Genomic DNA, 25,266 nt, shown 5'->3' on the forward strand with positions numbered 1-25,266 from the left:
GGGACTTGCTCGTTTTCTCAGTAATACATCTGAAACATAATCCATATTTAACTGTATGATATCGAAATTGCAGAAAAATACAATTTTGCTAAGTCAAGAAAAAGCCGACGCCATAACCACAAGGCCACCAGGACTGATACAGAGTAAGGGATATTTTGACGTTTTAACAATACATTGATAACATCACTTGATGTCTATCAACAAATCAAGCAACAGCAACCCGCTGTAACTTGTGTCCAACCCATTTCCTTTTTGTATACTCTATATCATTGTTGTAAATACCGATCATGTGGAAAGAAAAAGGCAATACAATATGTTTTAATCAAGCAAATCGCTTAATGGCGTTATTAACGCTAATGAAAATTGTGTTCTTCAGATGTTATCCGAGCAAATATCAACATTTGCTGTAGGTTTAAAGCTTTTGCTATCTTAGTTTTAACACTCCTTATGATTCGCCACACTTTATTTCGTCATAGAAAAAAGTGCATTTCACATAAAAAACGTGAGTCCCTTTAGGTATGTTGATTAAGGTCAGATTTGTTTTCTGTTCAGAGATGTTTAATGAAGATACAACAAGGGACGAATTCATGGCAAGTTCATGACCACCGTATTTTGCACTCGTTTAATTATCATTTTGACAGGTTTCACATTCAACAGATGGACATGCATATCTAGTCAGTGTTCAGCATAACTTTAATTTGTTTTAAGAATACAAACTGGCAGTTATATTAAAAAAAAGTATGGAATATACATCTTTCGGAAACATACTATTTCAGCGGTTGGGGTTGGTGGTGTTTATGGATTTGACGTTACGGAGGGGCACAACTTTGGGGTACCACCTTGGATGTATGTCCCGTCTTTCAACACCAAACATATATCAAATGTTGGTAGGAGGGTTTGGGGAATATGTTTGTGTTTTTTAATCTAAATTAGTGCATTAAAAGCTATTTTATGCCCCCCTCCTCCCCCCAACGCCCTGAATCAGCTTGTTCGCCCAAAGCATGAAAACATGTGTCTCTGTTTGACAAATCTACTATTATACCTAACCATCATGGATGGAAATAAAGTATGCCAAAGCATGTGCTTGAAATAAAGATATATAGTTATTTATTATTAAGCATGCACTTTAAACATCTCTCTAAAGATGCTCACGTGCAAATGAAGTAGATACCTATCTCTATACATGATGCAATAATTTGTTTCACTTTGTCAAAATTATATGAATAATACTTCGCTTTGAAGGTCCTAAAGCCCTTTAAAAGGTGAAGATTACACTTGTTTTACCGAAACGAAAATTGTTGGTTGATCTTTAAGTGATTGTTATTATGACACAGCCGCATAGCCTTTTTTACTTGGTGTAACGACATACTTACAGTCTTTAGTGGTCTACATTCTTTTGTGTGAACTACCCACTAAGTGTACCAGCCACTGTTTTTTATATACCGCTGATAACGTTCAGTATGCTGCCTTCCCATTGGACAAAACACTATGTTGACCACTAAAGTGTTTTACGGGGCTAAAGTATGTCTGGGAATTTTGGCAAAACTCGATAAAATCTGTATTATTATCTGCTTTTGTAAAGAAGGAAAGTATGGCCACTTGTGTATTTGTTTCTTCTGGACCATCTGGGTAATTAACTTTGAATACCCTGATAATTAATGAATCTGGTGGACATTTTCTTAGCAAAAGTCTATGCTGTTCAGACTTTTTGGTATATCGATAAATTTGCCTTTGGCCATTCACAAGATTGCCATTTGGCAATTTTTAAATAACATGGCCAAGACGTACAGGTAACATGACCAAAAATGGACATATAAATATACACACTTGTCAATCAATATAAGACCAGGCCCCAATGTCACGAAAATACTTCAGTCAAATCTTATTCTCAGTCTCAATTCGTTTTACCACAAAGCTTCAAAATTTATATAAAATAAAGAAAGAATATATGTGTTTACCCATTTTAAAACCGCATTTTATCATTGAATATGTTGATGCAAACCATTGGTCTAAATCCAAGGGAAAACTTTTCTACAGCCCAAAAAAATGTACTTGAGTACAATTCATTATAACAATTACTCATGACAATAATATTACTTTGCTCTAGAATACGTTTTCTTTTATATATTGGCAAAATCTTTTGATCAGCACATTCTATGAGGAAATTTGTTTTTAAAAAGTATAAGAACATGCAAGATTTTGAATCATACTATGTCTTTATGCGGTAAAATAATTAAGATAGAGTTTTGACTTGAGTATTTTGGTAATATTAGAGCCAGTAATCATATCACTTTCAATCAGCTTGTCCACAAAGCAATTTGAGTGGTCAACCGTAATTAATCGATAAATGTAGACCAATAAATAAACGTGTTGGCCCAGTTGTTTTATACAGTTGGATGCTGAACAACACCAACAACTGAAGTTCTCAACGGTAATGTCGAATTGTAACATAAACACTTATTTGTAGCCTTGTCAAGCTAATTGCTACATTTTCTACACTCAGCATTTTACTTGCATTTGGTAAAAGTTCATTAAGCAACTTAAGCAACATTAACTTCTTTTTTTGTCATTCAACGTTATTTACAACCTAGAAAAGTAAACCATGGTATATATCAAAAGACGGTATAATGAATTGTCATGCTAGTAATTTTTGTTGCAAGTGTATGAATAAAAACCAGGGACTAACGAAATGTAATTGTAATCATGTAAGTTATACAAATTTGCATTAATCGTGGTTAAGCAAAGACTTACCTGTTAATGTGTTAACTTGACGTCTGACTAGACCTAATCAACTCCTAGAGCATTCATAAGCTTTTCATCTGCTCGTGGACGCAGCAGCAGACGACACTGGTACATTCTGGCGCGTGCAAGTGTAAACTTGGCAGACGACATTGAATGCAGATTCAAAAAGTGGTTATAATTTTCCAAAGTTTTAATTTTAATTGAAGGAGCATCAAAATAAAAGAGATTTACTATTAAAAGATCAGATTAAAGAAACAAATAAAACTTCCAAAACAAGTTCAACCATGGATGCAAAAATAGTTCTTAATGACTGAGGAGTTCGTGATTTGTTTATTGTGTTGAGTTTCGTTCTTCGAAGAAAACCATCTTTTTAACATAGTGACCGGAAAAAGGTAAACAACTTTCATCTTAAATTTCAATTTTCAACTTTTCAGATCACATAACTCTGACCTTAAATGCTGTGTTTGTTTATCCCAGAACATTAAGAAATACTAATCGATTAATTTTAAAAGGGTCTTTAGCTTCTGTGTTTCCATAGCATCATAATAAAAACGATTAAAGAATATTTTAAGTACAACATTATATTATTATCGTGATGCAAATTCATAGGTATTAATAAATACTAAAATACTTAATAAATATTTATAAATCTTATTACTTTTTAGTTCAAAATGGTTAATCCAGACCACATATTCCATATTGCCGATTACGTCATCTTCGGTGCAACGATTGCCATTTCGTTAGGAATCGGACTCTACTATGCGTTATCCGGCGGAAAACAACGAACGACTTCGGAATATTTCGTGGGCAATCGGCAAATGACGATAATCCCGGTGGCTATTTCGTTAATGGTGTCCTTCGAATCTTCGATTATGATGTTGGGAACACCAGCTGAGGTAGCAACAGTTTTATTAAAAGCCGTATGGACTGGACTTATGATATCCTGTGTCCATTTTATCTTGTCATTTCATCTAGTCATTTGCAATAATGCTTAGTTTGACCGTTTTTAAGCCCAAACAATGTTTTATCGCTTGAAAGGGTCAATCGGAGGTCTTGCCCAAGACTATTGTCCAATAAGATGGCTTGAGTAGTGCCTATTTCATGTGGACTGGTCGCTAAATGTAAACGCTGTAAATACAATCAGATGGCTTGATAACTGTCAATGTGGACTATAATATATTTCCAATTCTGCCTGAAATCTCATTTAGAAATAACCACATGTTGGCCAGTTCAATTTTAAAAAAGCAGGAAAAGCGGCTATAATAATTATTTCGTTTAACTTGACATAGCTTTCGACACTATATAATATAAAGAGTTACTTGACATTTATGTTTGACATCACCTTGTGCCCTAGATTCATACCTCATGGCATATAAATATATACTTGACAGTGATGTTTGACTTGACCCTGTGACCTAGATCTATACATCATGGATATAAATTGTAACTTGACATTGGTGTTTGGCATGACCTTATGACCTAGATTCATACCGCATGAATATAAATATATACTTGACATTGATGTTGGCCTTGACCTTGTGACCCAGATTTAAGGCTTCGTGAATATAAATATATACTTGACATTGATGTTTGACTTGACCTTGTGACCTAGATCTATACCTAATTGATATAAATAGTAACTTGACATTGATGTTTGACATGGCCTTGTGACCTATATTCATACCGCATGAATATAAATATATACTTGACATTGATGTTTGACATGACATTGTGACCTATATCTATTATATACCTAATGGATATAAATAGTTACTTGACATTTATGTTTGACTTGACCTTGTGACCTAGATCTATACCTCATTGATAAAAATAATTACTTGACATTGATGTTTGACATGACCTTGTGACCTAGATTCACACCGCATGAGTATGACATGACCTTGTGACCTAGATTCATACCACATGAATATAAATATATATTTGACATTGGTGTTTGACATGACCCTGTGACCAGATTTATACCCCATGAATATAAATATATACTGGACATAGATGTTTGACATGAACGTGTGACCTAGATTGATACCTCATGGAATATAAATGTATACTTGACATTGATGTTTGACTTGACCTTGTGACCTAGATTTATACCTCATGAACATAAATGTATACTCGACATTGGTGTTTGACTGACCTTGTTACCTTAAAATTGACCTCATGAATATAAATGGATACTTGACATTGATACAATCTTCTATCCTACTCGACTAGTTTGTAGTAATAGTTAAGTTTTATATGTAGAAATCGTGGTTCAAACAATGTGATCTTTTCTGTTATTTACTCTCTTAAACAGATTTTTTGATATGAACAACAATTTATTTTTGTTCCGAATCTGATGAACATCATATCCTTATATACGTTATGCCATAAACCTCTGAAGTTTACCAGAAGAGTGAGTGTACTTTTCTCTCGATTAACCGGTAGCATTTATTTATACTATTGTCGAATCGTTTCATTTTACATGTACTTATAAATAACGTTTTGGCTAAGGGCTAGTTGTACACATTTAGCCAACCGAATGAGCCTGGAATGTCGACTTGTTTGGGATTATATTTTGTCTAGTGAACCCAGCAACTGTTTAAAGTACCGATTCACATGATTAAAATCAATAACCGCTGACTGCCGATTGACCAAAATAAATGTATGGAAGATTTGATTAATGAGGCAAGCCCATCGGAAAACATCTGATTTCGAACACGAAGTTTTTTTTCTTGGCGCTGTAGTTGCCTACTGTGTCTACATATAGTACTACACTGATTTAGTATAAATTACAATCGGCGTTAAAAATGCTTTATGGAAATTAAATGGGGTTGACAGTTCTCTAAGATCAATACATTTACTTCATCTAATGATAATAAGTATCATTACTATTTCAAGTTCATATTTTCATTCTATTTTATTTACCATGTATGACAACTTAAATGCACCATCTGTTCTGCTGTTTCAGGTATATGTTTACGGGTTTCAATGGCTGATCGGGAACGTCGGGTATTTCATCGCCAACATCCTGTCAATCATAATCGTCGTGCCCCTCATCCATCCTCTCAGGATCACCAGCGCATATGAGGTATGCACCATGGATTGCATCTCCTGTTACCGATGACCAATATCAGTGTGTGTATACCATGTGATAAATTGCGTCATAAATGCTACGTCGGAAGGCAATATTTTGCTTCGAATGAAGACTTTAAACAAAGATTACTTCATTATTAATTCACCATTTTAAATGAAAAATAGCGTAGTCTACACCGCTAACGGAGTCCCGCCTTCGATTTTTAACCTGAGTTTGATTGAGTTCAGTTTCTTAAGACTTCGAGAAACATTTTTCACAATACGGCCGTCTTACGGAGCACTATCAAAACATTATTTTGGAAACAGGTTTGTCGAAGTGTTTGGTGAAACTAATCACCACATCAAACTTTGGTAATAAAATGAAGGCGGGGCTCTTGAAGCGGCATAGACTGCCCTTTGTTTTATTTAAAATGGTGTAGAAAAAGAAAAGTTATTTTTGATTTAAGGAATTCAGTTTAAGTAAATTGTTGTCTTCCGACGTAGCATATATGACGCAATTTATTACGTGGTATACACACATTGAATATCATTAAACTCAGATTCACCGCTGTAGTTGAAGTTATCCGACATAGTTCGTGCGTGTATGTTCAGCTTAAATAGAGAGACTGCGAAATGCTACTTGTCCGGGAACTTGGACATGAGGACTACTTTTTGTGCACTACGTCATCCATGTACGTGTACTAACATAATTCTAAAATGGCATGTGTTCAAAAGCAAGACGTGACAATTAAAGTGATTTATTGAAGTATTAATGGGCCTACTGGTACACGTTCAAGGTGGCATTTAACGAACGGAGCACCTTGGCCATTTTCAAACGAAACAAGCTCGGTTGTATAGGGACGTTTAACAATGTCAGAATTTCTTTAATATTAACTACGCTGCAAGAAGAGCGCGTCACAAGTTATTTCAATTTAGAGGTAAAGTGTAAAGACTTTACTCGTAGGAATCTGAATGATTTATGCTATGATTATTATGCAACAATTCACTGTGGATCAGTTTGAACCCTGTGGTTTGAACTGGTAATACAAGTTACACGTACAAACAATACAGTTATCTCAGTTTTATTTTTATTGATTTTACGAGCTACTTTTACTAATGCGCCGGCATACACTCGAGGATCGTCGTATGGGGAAGATAGCCGAGGTGTTCCGATTGAGCCTTCAACTTTTTTTACATTTAAACTAAATGAACATGTTGGGTTTCGCAACCTCTCTTATATAACCCCTCTTACACCGCAGGTAAACCTTTCTATCAACTCGGTTATAACTGTCTAACATCTCGGGTAAACTCTCTAATAACTCAGATAAACCTCTCACAAAACTCGGATTGACCTCTCTCAAAACTCGGATTAACCTCTCTCAAAACTCGGATAAACTTCTCTAATAAATCGAGTGAACCTCGGGTAAAACTTTCTTCTGTGATAGCTCGAGTAAATCCCCTTACAACTCGAGTAAACCTCTTTGATAACTCGGGAAAACCTCTCATAACTCGGGTTTAATTCTCTAATAACTCTGTAGTTACTCGGGTAAATCTCTTAAATAATTTTGGCAAACTTTTCTAGTAACTCTGGTAAACCTCTCTGATAACTATCGAATAACTCCGCTTATGTCTCTGGAAAACTAATCTAACATAGCGGGTAGACCTCTCTAATAGTTTGCTCATAACTCGGGCAAATACTTCTTACAACTTGCTAATAACTCGGGTAAACCTCTCTTGTTAACAAGTCGGGCAAACCTCTCTTATACCTCGGATAAACCTCTCTTATACCTCGGATAAACCTCTCTTATACTTTGGATAAACCTCTCTTATACCTCGGGCAAACCTCTCTAATACCTTCGGTAAACCTCTCTTATACCTCATGCAAACCTCTCTTATACCTCGGGCAAACCTCTCTTATACCTCGGATAAACATCTCTTATACCTCGGGCAAACCTCTCTTATAACTTCGGCAAACCTCTCTTATAACTCGGGTAAACCTCTCTTATACCTCGGGCAAAACTCTCTTATAACTTCGGTAAACCTCTCTTATACCTCGGATAAACCTCTCTTATACATCGGGCAAACCTCTCTTATTACTTCGGTAAACGTCTCTTATAACTCGGGTAAACCACTCTTATACCTCGGATAAACCTCTATTATACCCCGGATAAACGTCTCTTATACCTCGGGCAAACCTCTGTTATAACTTCGGTAAACCTCTCTTACAAGTCGGGCAAACCTCTCTTATACCTCGGATAAATCTCTGTTATAACTTCGGTAAACCTCTCTTACAAGTCGGACAAACCACTCTTATACCTCGGGCAAACCTCTGTTATAACTTCGGTTAACCTCTCTTACAAGTCGGGCAAACCTCTCTTATACCTCGGATAAACGTCTGTTATAACTGCGGTAAACCTCTCTTATACCTCGGATAAATAAACCTCTCTTATACGTCGGGCAAACCTCTCTTATACCTCGGGTAAACCTCTCTTATACCTCGGGCAAACCTCTCTTATACCTTGGATAAACCTCTCTTATACCTCGGGCAAACCTCTCTAATACCTTCGGGAAACCTCTCTTATACCTCATGCAAACCTCTCTTATACCTCGGGCAAACCTCTCTTATACCTCGGATAAACCTCTCTTATACCTCGGGCAAACCTCTCTTATAACTTCGGCAAACCTCTCTTATAACTCGGGTAAACCTCTCTTATACCTCGGGCAAACCTCTCTTATAAATTCGGTAAACCTCTCTTATACCTCGGATAAACCTCTCTTATACATCGGGCAAACCTCTCTTATTACTTCGGTAAACGTCTCTTATAACTCGGGTAAACCACTCTTATACCTCGAATAAACCTCTCTTATTCCTCGGATAAACCTCTCTTATAACTTCGGTAAACCTCTCTTATTCCTCGGGCAAACCTCTCTTATACCTCGGGAAAAACCTCTCTTATAACTTCGGTAAACCTCTCTTATAACTCGGGTAAACCACTCTTATACCTCGAATAAACCTCTCTTATTCCTCGGATAAACCTCTCTTATAACTTCGGTAGACCTCTCTTATTCCTCGGGCAAACCTCTCTTATTCCTCGGGCAAACCTCTCTTATAACTTCGATAAACCTCTCTTATACCTCGGGCAAACCTCTCTTGTAACTTCGGTAAACGTCTCTTATAACTCGGGTAAACCACTCTTATACCTCGGATAAACCTCTCTTATACCTCGGGCAAACGTCTCTTATAACTTCGGTAAACCTCTCTTATACCTCGGGCAAACCTCTCTTATACCTCGGGCAAACCTCTCTTATAACTTCAGTAAACCATTCGTATACCTCGGGCAAACCTCCTTATACCTCGGATAAACCTCTCTTATACCTCGGGAAAACCTCTCTTATAACTTCGGTAAACCTCTCTTATACCTCGGGCAAACCTCTCTTATACCTCGGGCAAACCTCTGTTTTAACTTCGGTAAACCTCTCTTATACCTCGGATAAACCTCCCTTATACCTCGGATAAACCTCTCTATTACCTCGGGCAAACCTCTGTTATAACTTCGGTAAACCTCTCTTATACCTCGGATAATACATCTCTTATACCTCGTGTAAACCTCTTTTATAACTTCGGTAAACCTCTCTTATAACTTGGGTAAAACCGAAGACGACTTCTGTAACATAGCCACATTTAGTTTTGGGTTAAGACTGCTTGACAAAGCCAGTTTTATAGTGGATGTATATGATTATCTATTCTATTAATTTGTAACGATACCATTAATGATTGATAGCTGGTACCCGGTTTAAATATAATTTTATTTTCCTTAGTACCTGGAGATGCGATTCGAATCCCGGCACGTGCGAACCTTGGGCACCCTGATCGGCATGTTAAGCTATGTAAGTTAATGGTGTTCCTACATAAACATACTTCCTCATTGGCGCCACGTTGAAACGAGGCGTTCTGTAACAGTGTGTGTATATCACGTGATAAATTACGTCATCTATGCTACGTCAAAAGGCAGCATTTTGCTTAAACAGTGTGTGTATACCACGTGATAAATTACGTCATTAATGCTACGTCGAAAGGCAACATTTTGCTTAAAATGAAGACTTAAATCAAAGATAACTTTTCTTTTACAACACCATTTTAAATAAAACAAAAGGCAGTCTATGCCGCTTAAAGAGCACCGCATTTGTTTTACTATCGAAATTTCGATAAGATCATTAGTTTCATCAAACACTTCGACAAACCTGTTTCCAAAATAATGTTTTGACAGTGCTCCGTCAGACGGCCGTATGGTGAAAAGGTTTGTCGAAGTGTTTTACGAAACTAAACCCTCAATCAAAATCTGGTAAAAGACCAAAGGCAGGGCTCCTTAAGCGGCGTAGGTTGCGCTGTGTTTCATTTAAAATGGTGAAGAAATAGTGAAGAAATCTTTGTTTAAAGTCTTTTTTCAAATCAAAATATTGCCGTCCGACGTAGCATTTATGACGCAATTTATCACGTGGTATACACACACTGTTAAAATGAAGACTTGAAACAAAGATAACTTTTCTTTTACTACACCATTTTTAAATGAAACAAAGGACAGCCAATGCCCCTAAAAGAGCCCCGCCTTCTTTTTATTACCGGAGTCTAATAGACAATAGTCCCTTTAATATACAAATATAACATCATTTTACAATTTTATTGGAACTGTGCAGACATAATTTTAGAGTTACTCATTCTTATTCAACTGAATATCTTTTTGAAAGCCATATGTTTGTATACCAATATTAAAATTTGTTAACTTGTTTTACTCATGGCATGGATAACGACATAGTATTCTAAAATTACCGAAATACAAATAAAAATTAAAGGCGCACAGCATAGGTTGATGCATTTTTTAAAAATTCAAATGCATTATTTTGTTTAACTAATTGGATTTAAATGATGAACACAAAACATTTATATTACTAAGGTACAGAAAACAAAATATTATCGATATATTGGCTCTTTTTGAATTAGGGTGTTTGTGGCCACGTAGCCACTAACTAAAGAAAACAATCTACAAAAACTAATAGTTTTTATCTGTACCTAAATCAGATGTTTTGTTTTTGTTTTTATCATTTAAGTCAAATGAGTTAAAGTCGATAATGCATATGATTTTTGCCATCAATCCATATTGTGCGCCCTTAAAACACTTAAGGGTGACACTCTTATTCAAAATCAATACATAAACATGTTTAACAAACATCAGTTTTGACTGATAAACCTTTAACTACTTAGTAAATAATGCGTTTATGGAAAATATCAATTACTAATAACAAAATTGTAACCGTTTTTGTAATAGCAGAAAACGCAAAATTATTAAATGATTGGTGAATGCTAAAAGATTTACTGTGGTCTATTATAGTCTGATAAGATAGAAATATCATGTTTTATGCTCATTTCTTTCAAATTAAACTCGGCATCTTTCATAACAACCATTGGTTTCGACAATTATTCATCCTTTCTGGATATTAGAACAATATTATTAATTTTGGTAAATCTTATCTGGGAGTAAGAGTGCATCTTTAATTTGTTGCAGTCGTGCTACATGGGTATTGTACTGTTTGGACCTGCCATTGCTCTCGAAGCCGGTGAGTGCTCAAGACTTAACGAAAACGTGATCATCGAAATATGATTAAAATATAACTCATTAAAATCTACTGATTCAGAATAATGTGTAAATAAATGTGAGATATTTTGATTTTCATAAGATACCAATAATTGACAATTATATATACGAATAAACTTTTTTGGATAATACATATACCCAGTCCGGTTAGATCGGATCATGGGCCTTTAACATTAAATTGAGGCTGAACTAATAGTTCAATTTTAAGCCAGTGGCCAGTTCAAATAACGATCGAAAGGCTTAAGATCGCTAATTTCAAGGTGTTACCCTGTTTTTGTCGTAAACTATCTTTCCAAAAAAAATATCATGAAATTAATATCGTAACTTTAATGTTGTCTCGGAGCACTATTGAGTAACGTAAGGTTTCAGGCTAAGATATCTTAGTGACACGGGTCTTAAGATCTTAAGGAACACGAATATCTTAGATTAATGCGGATTATTTTTTATTTCAGTTACCGGATTTCCGCAGTGGACTTCCATTTTTTCCGTCGCCCTGGCCTCTGTCATCTATACCGCCATTGTATGAACATGTTTAACGGGAACAAGTATTCTAGTTTGTAAATATGGAAACTTTGTATGGAACTAAATATGCATATAACTCCATAGAGTTACACAGTATTTATAATTATATATATGTAACAGGCTATGAAATGTGTATGGCCAGTCTAGGAATCAAACCCGAGAATTCCTGCTTGCAAGTCTGGGCACCGTTCTAACACAGATTAAGATCATAACTTTCTAGACGTTCCTTCGTTTTTGGCTTCGTTTCAATAATAAAATATCATACGGATATCTATCGCATAGATTCTGCACGTAACCTTGCGGTTGAATCCAAACATTCTTAATCAGCGTAAGGTTGACGCCCAAAATATCTCATTGAAACGGTGCCCAGATGCTTTAACAAGCGAGCTTACCGGCACGAATAACTCACTATCATTCTGACATGTGTAACTCAAAACAGTGAAACACATCCCCCTCTGTCCCACAATTCGTCCCCAAATTCCCCAACCGGATTATATATTACTAGTATGGCCCTCACCATTCATAATAAATCTCAGCGCCCAAATATAGCCAATGTCCCACGTAAGACTTAAAATATCACAGACTAGGTAAAGTAATCTGCAGGTTTCATCAGTCCTGGAATTTGTCCCCGAATTCCCAAACCGGATTAGATATAACTAGTCTGCCTCTCTCGATTCATTACACTTCTCAATTGAGCTCATGCGCCAATGAAGCCAATGTTCCACGATGGACTTCAAATTTAACAGACTCAGAAAAGTTTTGACAAGTCTGGGGATCTAACCCGGCTCAAGTCAGAAGCTTTACCAACGACCCGGCCCGGAAGACCCAAATTTTCTCATGCATGTTCGCATCATGACATATATTCCTATAGCAGATGTTTTACTAAAACCTCTCGTGTTCTGCAAGGTAAAAAATAGAAGATTTGAAATATCACAAATGTCTTTCTTGTGCAATACAACCTATTATAGTATTTGCGCATGTAAAAGGTTAATGAAAAAAATAGAGAATCCACGGGAACGCACCATGCCCCACCCCCTCAATAAAATTGTCGTAGTTTACTTTTAATTCAATATAGAAGATAAGGAGTAATACAATACGCCCAAAATGTACCGTTTCGGACTAGGAATTGTTAAAATATTCCTGGGGCAGTACCCCAACCCCCCATCCTCCTGCCAATACTCCTAAACCAAACTATCGGTTCTGAGAGAGAAACGCAAGTAAAAGGGTTACACCCCTACGTTACGCCCCCTCTGACGTCAAATCCTGGATCCACCCCTGGATACTATGAAAAATTCATCATGACATGATAGATCATGACATATATCAATTTTCATTACCATTTAAATCATCCCTTTAAATGTACCGATTACACCAGCAAGCAGGTACTGTCATATTTTCACCCACCATAACTTGTTTTATTACTTGTGACACATATTTTATTTTAGGGCGGTCTTAAAGCTGTGATATGGACGGATGTTTTCCAGTGCGTCGTCATGTTCACGGGATTCTTCGCAGTCCTTATTAAGGTACATATTGCTCTAGTTTATGGACCGCGCCTGGCAGAGATGGGTTTTATAGGAATTATATCAATCTTTGGCATTATATATTATTAATCACAGAAACATATGACGTCACGTTCCCCGCTTACGTCATATTTATTGTAAGATTGTTGTTTTCATATTTTTCTTACTCTATCTGCATCATCGAACGATTTGTGCAACGACTTTGTGGGTAATGAAAACGAAGAAAAGATTATAAGTATCTTCAATGGCCGAGAGTGTAAAATAGGTTCATACCAACTCGACAGGAGATTTTTGTCGGAAACGAGCTTTGCGCGAGGGTTGGGATGAACCTTTCTTACTCGAGTGGCCATGGTTGATGCTTTCTTCACCACCTTTGTTAAACAAAATATAGTTAAATAAATGAATATGTTCGCTGGAACTCTTTTGTGCGTCGTAAAAATAAAGTAGTTCCATACTGGGACTCTTTCAGCTTTGATGTTGGCAAGATAAGGATCTTACCTTCGAATGTAATTACCCACATAGTTGTATAAATATTAAATACTTTGTTAAATACTTTGTTAAATACTTTACTTAAATACTACTAGTATGCCCCTGTGTACATCTGATCCTCGTCTGATTTAGCCACATAAAACGTAACGTCTGTGCCTGTGCATACGTATAAGATAGGTATATGTTTTTTCGAAAAAAATAAACATATCGATATCAAGAAAAAATCAAATAAGCACGTTTACATCTACACAGACTGAGACATGATTTAATATAGCACGAACGCACGAAGGTCATATAATAGAACCTTATTCGAACGGTCATATTATAGCACTTTATTCAACTAACTATTTTTCAATGGTGTGTCAATGATAAGAAAATCCTCGTGCTTAGTATAGCAAGTCTACTTTATGTTTTGAATTTATGTTGTCTTGCATGCATGCTTAAAAACGATGAAAAATGGCAACGGAAGGGGTGTCTTATGATTAAGACAATACATTTTGTTAAAATTATGTCTTTTAGGTAAAACTGTTTGCGGAACATATTAAAGCTGCACTCTCACAGCTTGTCAATTTTGACACTTTAAAAAAAAGTATCAGAAGCCGCTGATTTTTGGATAATTCAAAAAATTATAATATTTATAAAAATATACTAATGAATGAATTAAAATCGGCAAACAGACTGGTCGTGGGATAAAATGAACTATAACAATTTCATTTTAAACATTTTGGATTGATATCTTATGCCAAATGACCATTTAATTGTATTGGATCAATGATTCCTCCTGGTTTTGCTGAGTTCTCCGGGTTTATTTCAGCGAAATAAACCTGTCCATATCCGATGACCCAGGTTATATTTTTCACCGATAGTATCTAGATCACTGGCCGCGGCCAAAATGTAAACAAAGAAATTTTCATGTATTTATTTTGACTCCGTACGCGTTCATTTTGAAAATATTTGCGTATTTTGCTATTAATATTGCGTTTTGTAACTTGTCGATATTAAAATAATTGCGTTGTTTATGATTTAAAATGCGTAATTACGCAAAAACGCAGCTTATTCGCACTATATTAACCGCACAACATTCTATGAATACTCATCACATACGTTAGCCAATCTACTTAATATGCAGAACGCAGCTCCGTAACTATAAGTGCAAGATTGGTTATGTAAACTAGTTCGTTAACCATTGCAAAATATGTTACGAGGTTAGTAGGTGACCATATATGGGATATACGGGGCAGTGGAAAGCATATGGTTTCCTGCGCCCCGTATACGTATACCCCAAATCGGGTCACCTACTTACCCCGCAACGTATATATCAAGTCGACAACCCGTTTGTATTGAACAATTTATTGGAAATGGCTCATTTATTCATCAGAATCTGAAAATTGACGCCATTTATAAACGTTATTATTTAGTGACCCAATATGGAAAAGTATTTGGTCACCGCGTGACCAGTCCTGGACCAATGGCGTTGCTTCATTCATGTTGGAAGCGTTGTATTGTATACATATCAGCATGAAAGTATTGCTACTGTTTCAGGGGACAATGCGTATCGGAGGAGTGGGGAAAACATGGGAAATCGCCATCGATAAGGGAAGACTCAATCTCTTCAAGTAAGACTTGATTCAATTGGTTGAAAGTCAGTAAAGAGTTTCAGAAATCCCTGCTCACATATACGGATGTGTTTTAATGTATATGATAACGAAAAGTAGGAGTGTATCAGGTTTAAAATGTCCGATGAAAAAGTACTTTGGAATGAAAACGTGGTCGGTGTTTCTCTTAAACAAAAGTGAACTTGTACAAATGTCCGACATGAGAGAAAATGTAATAGCCCCAAAGTTGGGGATTAATCACAGCATCTTTTATATAAGTCATCCATGACACAATGTCACAACTATTTTTCAACTGAATTAAGATAAAACTTGAACATGCAGCGGTAAAAATCAACAGCTTATGCACATTGATCGATTCACCATTGTATTAGATCAGATGCGCATACAGCCATTAGTAACGTACACTTCAAAAACCACACATTTATTTTGTGTTTCAGTTTCGACACGGATCCGACCATCCGCCATACGTTCTGGAACCTGTTCGTAGGAAGTATTATCCGGGGGTTCGGTCTCGTGTTCAATCAATCCTCCATACAGAGAATTAGCTCCACTCCGACCATACGGGACGCCAGGAAGTAATGGCAACGCTTATTATTCATCAACATGTTCTATACTTTACTGCGGTGTCCAATGGTGGTATTCATTATGCAACTTAAGTCAATTTTCTGGTCATACATTATTGGCTACATTTATTTGAACCGTTATATCTGCACATACGAATTCGCCATATGTTGAAAATTCTTACGAATTCCACATACACGTGTGGCAAATACAGGGTGATTCGTTAAATATGATACCATTTTCACGCCTTGTCTCACTTTTTTTAGAAACTAAATATATATATATATATATATATATATATATATATATATATATATATATATATATATATATATATATATATATATATATATATATATATATATATATTAACTACAGATCTCAACTTTTTATTGAAAGTATACATCATACGAATCCATTGATGTATGACACTGGAACTTATTCATCGAAAACGGCGGCAAATGTTTTATATTACGTCCATTTTCTGCTATTACGACGTTAAGTATCGTTTGAAATGTTAAAATTCAGTACCTTTACCATCCATCAAGGCAAAAACGTATAATTCACATGTAAAACAACAAGAAGAAACATATGTAAAATATTGGTCAAACGAAAACGTCACGCATTCCAAAACAACAGTTTATGCCTACCAGAGAGATCATGGGGACATATTGTATTGCTCTGTCTGATGCAGCTTTCATATTTGTACAGTGATTATATGTGTAGCAACGCCCAACCGCACCATCTTTTCGGAAATTCCAGACGAGAATCTATAAAAAAAATAAAAATATCTGTAGCCGTTAATTCGGTATTGCGAGAAGGAAGTAGTGCGACAATCGTGCTTATTTTGACTTTGAAAAAGTCGATGTAACCCGATGTAACCAATGTAACCGTGTAACCATATACTTGACAAAGAAAAGTACACACTTTTTCGAAGATTTGAAAAATGCTGCTGTTACTTATTGTATCTATTGTAACCGTATAACTCTGATCAGATGGCGACCTGTAAACTCGATTTACGAGTAGGAACTTTGTGAACATTTTCTATGAAACAGATGTAACCAATGGAACCGTGTAGCATTGATTTTTTTTTTTGTAAAAATATTTTTTCGATGGAAACTGATGTAACCAATGTAATCGCTTAACCAGATATTTTTGGCATTGAAAGAACACTTTTTAAAAAAAATCTTAATAAAACAAAACTGTAACTATTTGTAGCTATTGTTACCGCATAACCCTAATCAGATGTCGGCCTGAACACTCGAATTCCGAATTTGAACTTAGCGAGCGAACAGAAGTTTGGCAACCACATGTAACACACGCTCCACAACAAACGCGCCTTACAATAAACCAGTGTAACCAAAGCGTAACAATATTCAAAACTTTTATTTTATGGACCGATTGTTTGCCTTATGTAAAATTTTCACAACCCTTTTATCGTTCATTTATTTACTTACCGATGGCTCTTTACCAGCCGCTGTAACTTCGATTGAATATCAGTTTGCAAAAGTGGCCTTGATCCTTACAAGGTATCCGGATTAAGTAACGCTATTTCATTATTATATTGTTGAGTGTACTATATATAACAATATAGTGTCTGTAATCTCTCTTTTTTAAAACAATTTTTTTTGGGATGATAATACGGGCAGAATACCATCTGTCCATATATATTTTACATCTACCCAAATCTACCAGCAACCTCCCTTCTTCCCATGAATATATACTAGTCATCTGCCCAATTAATATTCGTTAACTTGCATCTGTTCCATTTCATTTATAAAAATATTTTCTCAAAGAGCATTCTTGCTGAACTCTGGTATCATCGTGGCTGAACATTTGATCAATGTGCGTTTTGATGACTTTTATTGGTATCAATATTAATACATACAAAACAAGCTGCGTATGACGAACTTTACGTGTCTTCTTGATGCAAAGCATTTCAGCATTATGCAGGATCATGGTTATTATTCAGAACAATAAATTACATCAACTGTAAGTAATCGAATTATTTTAAGGGCCAAAACTGACTTAACAGATCCGGTACAAATATTAAACCAAGGAGCAAGGCTACACTTGCCAACTGATATTCAATCAAAGTGATGGCGGCTGGTAAAGAGCTGTCAGGGTTGTGAAAAATTAGTTAGTACTTAGATGTGGTTAAGATAGAGGGCGTACAAGTTTCTCTTTTAGTACTTTGACATTTTCGTACGTATTTGTCACACTTGTGTGATGAATTCGTATGAAATATTCACATATGTGGCGAATTAATTTGTTTAAAAATAACGGTTTAACATAGGTCCGTTATTTATATCAAGCAGTCCGATTAGCTACATCGTTCTTACATCAAATTGAGACCAGTATTGAATACCGCGCTGGTCATTAATTCAAAATTTGTGAGTTTCTTGCTTGAGACACTTTCGAATATTGTTAAGCAGATCGTTTAAATTAACGCATGCTAGAATTAGAATACCACCTACACCCTTAGCCAATGGAAATGAAGAAAGGCACCCATTAAGTACAAGGCTTAACCATTAAACATTTCAACATTCGCGGGTGTTTGAAGACCCGCCTACTGTCACTTATCCAATACAAATTCTCTGCGTTAGATGTTGCGTTTACAATGTGTCACTCGATGAGGTTGTATTCTAAGTCAGTTAGATGACCAGAAGTTATATCTTAATAATTAAAATAAAACGTTCGCTACGCTCGCTCCGCCCTTAATTATTAAGATCTTACTTCATGTCATTTAACTATTACATAGACTCGTTCATGTTGGTGAAAAATACTCAAGATATCGATTTTCCTTGCAGAGTGTTGATGTTGGTTGCTCCAGGATTCTTCCTGTCCTTGACATTGGCAGGGATAGAAGGAATAATCGCGTACGCCTATTATGACGTCATCGGATGTGACCCATTGAAATCCAAACAAATCACCAATCCTAATCAAGTAAAAAGTCATATCACTCGTTGAAGATAGGTCTGTTAGTGTTAAGCACTCTACAGTTATTCAGTGTGTATATACCACGTGATAAATTCCGTCAGAAAGCTACGTCGGAAAGCAATATTTTGCTTCGAATAAATACTTTAAACAAAGATAACTTTTACTATTTCTTCACTATTTTAAATTAAACATAGCGCAGTCTACGCCCCCCTCGGAGCCCCGCCTTGGGTCTTTTACCAGAGTTTGATTGAGAGTTTAGTTTCTTAAAACAATTCGACAAACCTGTTTACCAAAATAATGTTTTGACAGTGCTCCGTCAGACGGCCGTATTGTGAAAAGGTTTGTCGAAGTGTTTTAAGAAACTTAACTCTCAATCAAACTCTGGTAAAAGACCGAAGGCGGGGCTCTAAAAGAGGCATAGACTGCCCTTTGTTTCATTTCAAATGGTGTAGTAAAAGAAAAGTAATCTTTGTATTGAGTCCTCATTTTAAGCAAAATGTTGCCTTCCGACATAACATACTGTGTATATGACGTATTTATCACGTGGTATACACACACTGTTATTGGTTACTCCAATTCAACTAAATGATTCGTCACAAGATCACAATATGTTAGAAATATAATATTTGGATTCTGGCAGATATGCATTGGTATTAAAAAAATGCCCTTTCAGTGTTTATATTAATGGGTAGAGATTTATTACTTTATTAATAGACACTAACATAACAGTTTTATCTTGAATCGAATACAGCCAATGGTGCCCTATTTCAACGGAAAAGTGGAAATATTTTATAAGCAGCAGCCGAGAATGATTATGCAATTGGACTAGCTTGTTATATCTTGTGCGTTTTAGATCGTCCCGTACATGGTGATGGACATCTTCCAGGGCTTCAAAGGAATGCCGGGCCTCTTCATGGCTTCACTGTTCAGTGCCTCTCTCAGGTTAATTGTATACTCGTTTTGTTATTAATCATTGTTGGTGTGTGTTTTTTAATATGATTTTTATATAGCTCGGGTTAAGTGCATACTCTGTGGCTGCTTATTTCCAAGTCCTTCGGTATTAATGATGTCATGATGATTTGTAAAACTATAACACCGTGTTGGTGTTAAAGTTGCTGTCAGTGCTAAGGGACAGTGCGATAAGAAGCATATTCTAATATGTATACGATAAATTTTATTCATTAAATAAAATGAATGCGTCCTGAGTGGATTTCACTTTTCGAGTGGATTTCACGTGAAATTCACGTGGATTCCTGTATCACCCTGCACCGATGCCAGTGTCACACTTTTCACTTTGCTGTCAATGGACGGTTTCAATCAAGGCCATTCTAAATTCCTCCCGTTCAGTGTAACTGTTCAAAGTACAAATATAAAACGGAAACCAGTGAAGTGTGGGCGCGGCCACTTATCTTTGTTCCAATGATGTATTTTCATTGTTTCGAAGACATAACCAACTTGATAGCCTTCGCATAATAAATACAATATTATATTGTATACAGTATCATAGTAATTAATATTTTAATTGGAATCGGATAATACTCTTTCAGCACACTGTCATCTGGACTGAGCAGTTTGTCAGCTTTATTCTGGACCGACTTAGTCAAGCCACACACCAAACCTATGTCTGAATTCAAGGCCACAGTTATCTCCAAACTTTCTGGTAACATATTAATTTTTGGTATCGTTTAATACTAGCACATTATAAAGTTTATTGGACTTTATCATTCAAGGATTATCACACTTATATAGTTTATTGGACTTTATCGTTCAAGGATGATCACACTTACATGTATATAGTTTATTGGACTTTATCATTTAAGAATGATCACACTTATTATTTTATTTAAAACAAACAGCGTCAAAACGAGTAGCGGTGTCTCTTTGTCAAATAGAAAATATTAATTTAACGAATTTTCTTTAGAATAATTCATTCATTTTTCATATTCTGTTGTGTAATATTTTCAGAAAGCAAACTTGTGATCCATAACTCGGACGCATTTTGCGCGTCTGAATAGAGACTTGATTCAAACTGTATTTAATTTATTGCAGTGGTGGCGTTCGGTGGACTGGCTGTATTTGTGGCGTTTATGATTGCTCTCGTCGGTGGAACATTGGTTCAGGTAACACAACTTATATTGCACGATAGAAGTAATTGAAAAAAATGTCGTTGTGCAAATTACAAGCAGCACTCACCGGTTTTATGACGTCAGCGGTTCATATTGTATGACGTCAGCGGTCCATTTTTATATTTTTTGGGCGAGGTCGGGACAGGCCAAAACATGATATGGACAGCTGACGTCATAAAAACTGGATTTTTATTAAAATACATTGATATACGGACCGATCAACTTTATATACAGAAGAAGGGGCACATTTATTATATATATTGCACGATAGAAGGTATTTACATCAAAACTATTGCACGATAGAAGGAATTTTACATAAAAAAATTTGATCGATAGATGGCATTTTACGCTGAAATATATTGCACGATAAAAGGAATTTTACATAAAGGTTTATTGCACGATAGAAGGAATTTTACATTAAAAAATTGCACGATAGGAGGAGTTGTACACAAAAAATATTGCACGATAGAAGGCATTTTTACAAAAATATTTTGCACGATAGAATGCGTTTACACGGAAAATATTGCTCCAAGGAAAGCATCTTTCACAAAATAATATTGCACGTGGAATGCATAAGTGGACTGTATGACGTGATAATACAGTCGAGCCTCGCTGGCGAAATTACCTCAAGCCTCTGGAAATTCGAGTCAATCGGGAATGATTACATTTAGTATCAAAACAATCGGTCCTTTGTTCGAGGGAAATCGAGCCAAGCGAGTTCGAGCCAACGTAGTTCGACTTAACTTATACTATATTTAGATGTGAAATTAAAAATACTAGTAAATATATATTTATATATAAGAATTTTAGATAATTGTGGATTTTGTCATGTATGTAGTGTCCGTGATTCTTAACTATATTACAATATTTCAAGGTCAGAAACGTTGTTTTTTTCGAATATTACTTTCTGTATTGAATTCTGTCTCACATCGAGCTTTTCAAACGACACAAAAACAATAATACTAGAGCACCGGCATAATAATATAAGATTGCTGACAAAAAATCAGATCGTGGATTTTCATATTTCCGTTCGAAAATTAATATTTTATGGCTTAAACCGTTACTAACGGTTTTAGAAAAATGCATAAAACATCAATTTTTGAATGGAAACATAAAAATCTGCGATCTAATTTTTTGTCAGCAGTTTTATATAATTGGTTTCCATGGATTTTTGCAAAAAATGGCTCGTTCCAAGGCAAAAAAAATGAAAAGTTGTCAAAACGTTCAATCTGTGAGAATGCAGCTTTAAAACATGAACACATAATCAACGGTTTTTTATAAAAAAAAAATGCTTAAAATAATAATTACTAAAAAATTGTACCCCGCCCCCATTTTAAAAGATATTTGATGAAGATCTAGAAATTGTTTTGGATTGGCCTTCAATAGATGTTTACATTTTTTTTTCAGATCGCAGGAAGTATATTATCGGCGTTTGGAGGCCCACTCACTGGTCTTTTTATGCTTGGTGCCTTCTGCCCTTGGGCAAACGCAAAGGTAAGTTAGGATAGAATTTTAGCCAGGGTTTAAAAAGTACAGGGTGTTGAAGAAAAAGTACAGGGTGCTGAAGAAAAAGTACCGGGTGTGGAAGAAAAGGAACAGGGTGTTAAAGAAATTGGACAGTGTGTTGAAGAAAAAGTACAGGGTGTTGAAGAAAAGGAACAGAATGTTGAAGAAATTGGACAGGGTGTTTAAGAAAAAGTACAGGGTGCTGAAGAAAAAGTACAGGGTGTTGAAGGAAAGGAACAGGGTGTTTAAGAAAAAGTACAGGGTGCTGAAGAAAAAGTACCGGGTGTTGAAGAAAAGGAACAGGGTGTTGAAGAAATTGGACAGGGTGTTGAAGAAAAGGGACAGGGTGTTTAAGAAAAAGAACAGGGTGCTAAAGAAAAAGGACAGGGTGCTGAAGAAAAAGTACAGGGTGTTGAAGAAAAGGGACAGGGTGTTGAAGATAAAGGACAGGGTGTTTAAGAAAAAGGACAGGGTGTTGAAGAAAATGGACAGGGTGTAAACTGTTGAAGAAAGAGGACAGGGTGTAAACTGTTGAAGAAAAAGAACTGTTGAAGAAAAAGGACAGGGTGTAAACTGTGGAAGAAAAAGAACTGTTGAAGAAAAAGGACAGGGTGTAAACTGTTGAAGAAAAAGAACTGTTGAAGAAAAAGGACAGGGTGTAAACTGTGGAAGAAAAAGAACTGTTGAAGAAAAAGGACAGGGTGTTAACTGTTGAAGAAAAAGAACTGTTGAAGAAAAAGGACAGGGTGTTAACTGTTGAAGAAAAACTGTTGAAGAAAAAGGACAGGGTGTAAACTGTTGAAGAAAACAAACTGTTGAAAAAAGGGACAGGGTGTTAACTGTTGAAGAAAAGGGACAGGGTGTTAACAGTTGAAGAAAAGGGACAGTGTGCTAATGGTAAAAGGGGCACAACGAACTTAAAAATAATGAATTTGGCAGAAAGTGTTAAAAATTGTGTTTTAATTGGAGTAATATCAGGTTTCAACTGATAGATATGTTAAGTGTGTGTGTAATTATAACCTTATTATAAGTTTAAACAAAACACAAGAAATATTGGACATTCTCGAGCTTTTAATTCTATGAAGACAGGCAGGTGCCCGTGCTGGTCTCCGTGAGGGCAGAGGGTGCTACGGAAAATGACAGGGTACAACACCCTTTAGTTAAAACCCTAAAGAACTTCTACACGTTACACATCGTATTTTGGTTCAAACTTTAAAATCAATGGCTGGTAATTTAAATAAACTGTTAGAGACCGTTTTGAAATTTGTAAAATCGTGAATTCATAAATTTAACATCATGAAATTGTGACTAAGTGAAGTCAAATAGAAAAATCGTAAATATGTGAAATCGTGAATTTTTAAAGTTAAAGTGTGATATCGATTATTCATAAAGTTATACGTTACATCGTGAATTCTTGAAAATAAATCGTGAATTCTGGATATCTAAATTCGTGTATATTGAAAGGTCCCCATACGGTTTTCGTGTACTTTGTGACTAAGGCTGTAGGCCGCACCATACTGATGTTTCGTTGAAAAAAAAAATGCATTATAAGTAAACGCTCTTACATTTTACCAACATATAAAAAATGAAAAAAATTATCCTATTATCGACTGAGGCCAAGATAAATATATCGTTACCGTTATCAGAAGCGTTAATTACGTTGCTTATAATAGCAGTCTATTCGTTTGAGCAAGTGAAATAGTTGTTTAATATTTCCAAATTTTATTTTTTATTAAAAACATGACGAAGCCAAACGATACACATAAATACAACTATGATTACTTCTATGTTAATATAGCTTATTTGTTCTAAATAATAAATTACGAAATAGGAAAATTGGTTTCACCTTCGATGAAATGATAAATGCTTTTTAAAAGCTCTCCTCCGCTCCAATTTTTTTAGGCCCTAAACTGTTGAACAAATACTTAAATTAGTGTGGCCTTATGATCAATTTCAGGGAGCTATTGGTGGGACGGTGTTATCAATGGGGATCACGTTCTTCCTCTGTATCGGCCAGATGACGACCAAAGGGTCTATAAAGAACACCAAACTACCGTCTGCTCCCATTGACCAATGTCCCGCAGCGAATGTGGCGTCAATGATAATGAATGTGACGTCAAGTTATTTAAACACGACGTCAGACTATGAAAACGTTACGTCTACGTCATTCATGCCTCCTGATACGACTGCATTTGTAGCAAGCGGATACCCGGAACCGTAAGTGTTTTTTTAATTGTATATTTAAAGGGTAACACTTTAAGTTTTCACACGATAGATGAAAAAACAACAACTTTCATTTGAATGCATTATTATATCTAACCCTTTTGATTTGAATGATAAAAAAACAAAGAAAAAATAAATATTTTGTGTACAGTTGATAGGAAATATATATATTCATTAATAGGGTTTTCAATATATAGCTACGTATATATTCCTCGGTAAAAAAACGCAAAAATATCACAAGTATTTTCATCCTGTTTTTCAAATTCTTTCTATCGACCTATATAATACGACTGCT

General features: G+C 35.6%; 1 protein-coding gene across 1 annotated transcript in view; it reads left to right on the forward strand.

The window, feature by feature from the left end:
• The first annotated feature begins 2,838 nt into the window (after window positions 1-2,838).
• LOC128232492 (sodium-dependent multivitamin transporter-like) overlaps window positions 2,839-25,266 on the forward strand; it is a 29,190-nt gene continuing 6,762 nt past the window's right edge. Inside the window, exons 1-15 of the mRNA XM_052946064.1 lie at window positions 2,839-3,134; window positions 3,408-3,638; window positions 5,711-5,830; window positions 9,634-9,702; window positions 11,376-11,427; window positions 11,918-11,985; window positions 13,433-13,513; window positions 15,542-15,615; window positions 16,053-16,190; window positions 18,987-19,122; window positions 19,970-20,058; window positions 20,664-20,776; window positions 21,166-21,236; window positions 22,650-22,736; window positions 24,706-24,965. Coding sequence (XP_052802024.1) covers window positions 3,414-3,638; window positions 5,711-5,830; window positions 9,634-9,702; window positions 11,376-11,427; window positions 11,918-11,985; window positions 13,433-13,513; window positions 15,542-15,615; window positions 16,053-16,190; window positions 18,987-19,122; window positions 19,970-20,058; window positions 20,664-20,776; window positions 21,166-21,236; window positions 22,650-22,736; window positions 24,706-24,965 — 1,583 coding nt within the window. The 5' untranslated portion in view covers window positions 2,839-3,134; window positions 3,408-3,413. The remainder of the gene's footprint in view (window positions 3,135-3,407; window positions 3,639-5,710; window positions 5,831-9,633; window positions 9,703-11,375; window positions 11,428-11,917; window positions 11,986-13,432; window positions 13,514-15,541; window positions 15,616-16,052; window positions 16,191-18,986; window positions 19,123-19,969; window positions 20,059-20,663; window positions 20,777-21,165; window positions 21,237-22,649; window positions 22,737-24,705; window positions 24,966-25,266) is intronic.

The sequence above is a fragment of the Mya arenaria genome, chromosome 4 (genome assembly GCF_026914265.1).
Source record: "Mya arenaria isolate MELC-2E11 chromosome 4, ASM2691426v1".
In the NCBI taxonomy this organism is placed as follows: domain Eukaryota; kingdom Metazoa; phylum Mollusca; class Bivalvia; order Myida; family Myidae; genus Mya; species Mya arenaria.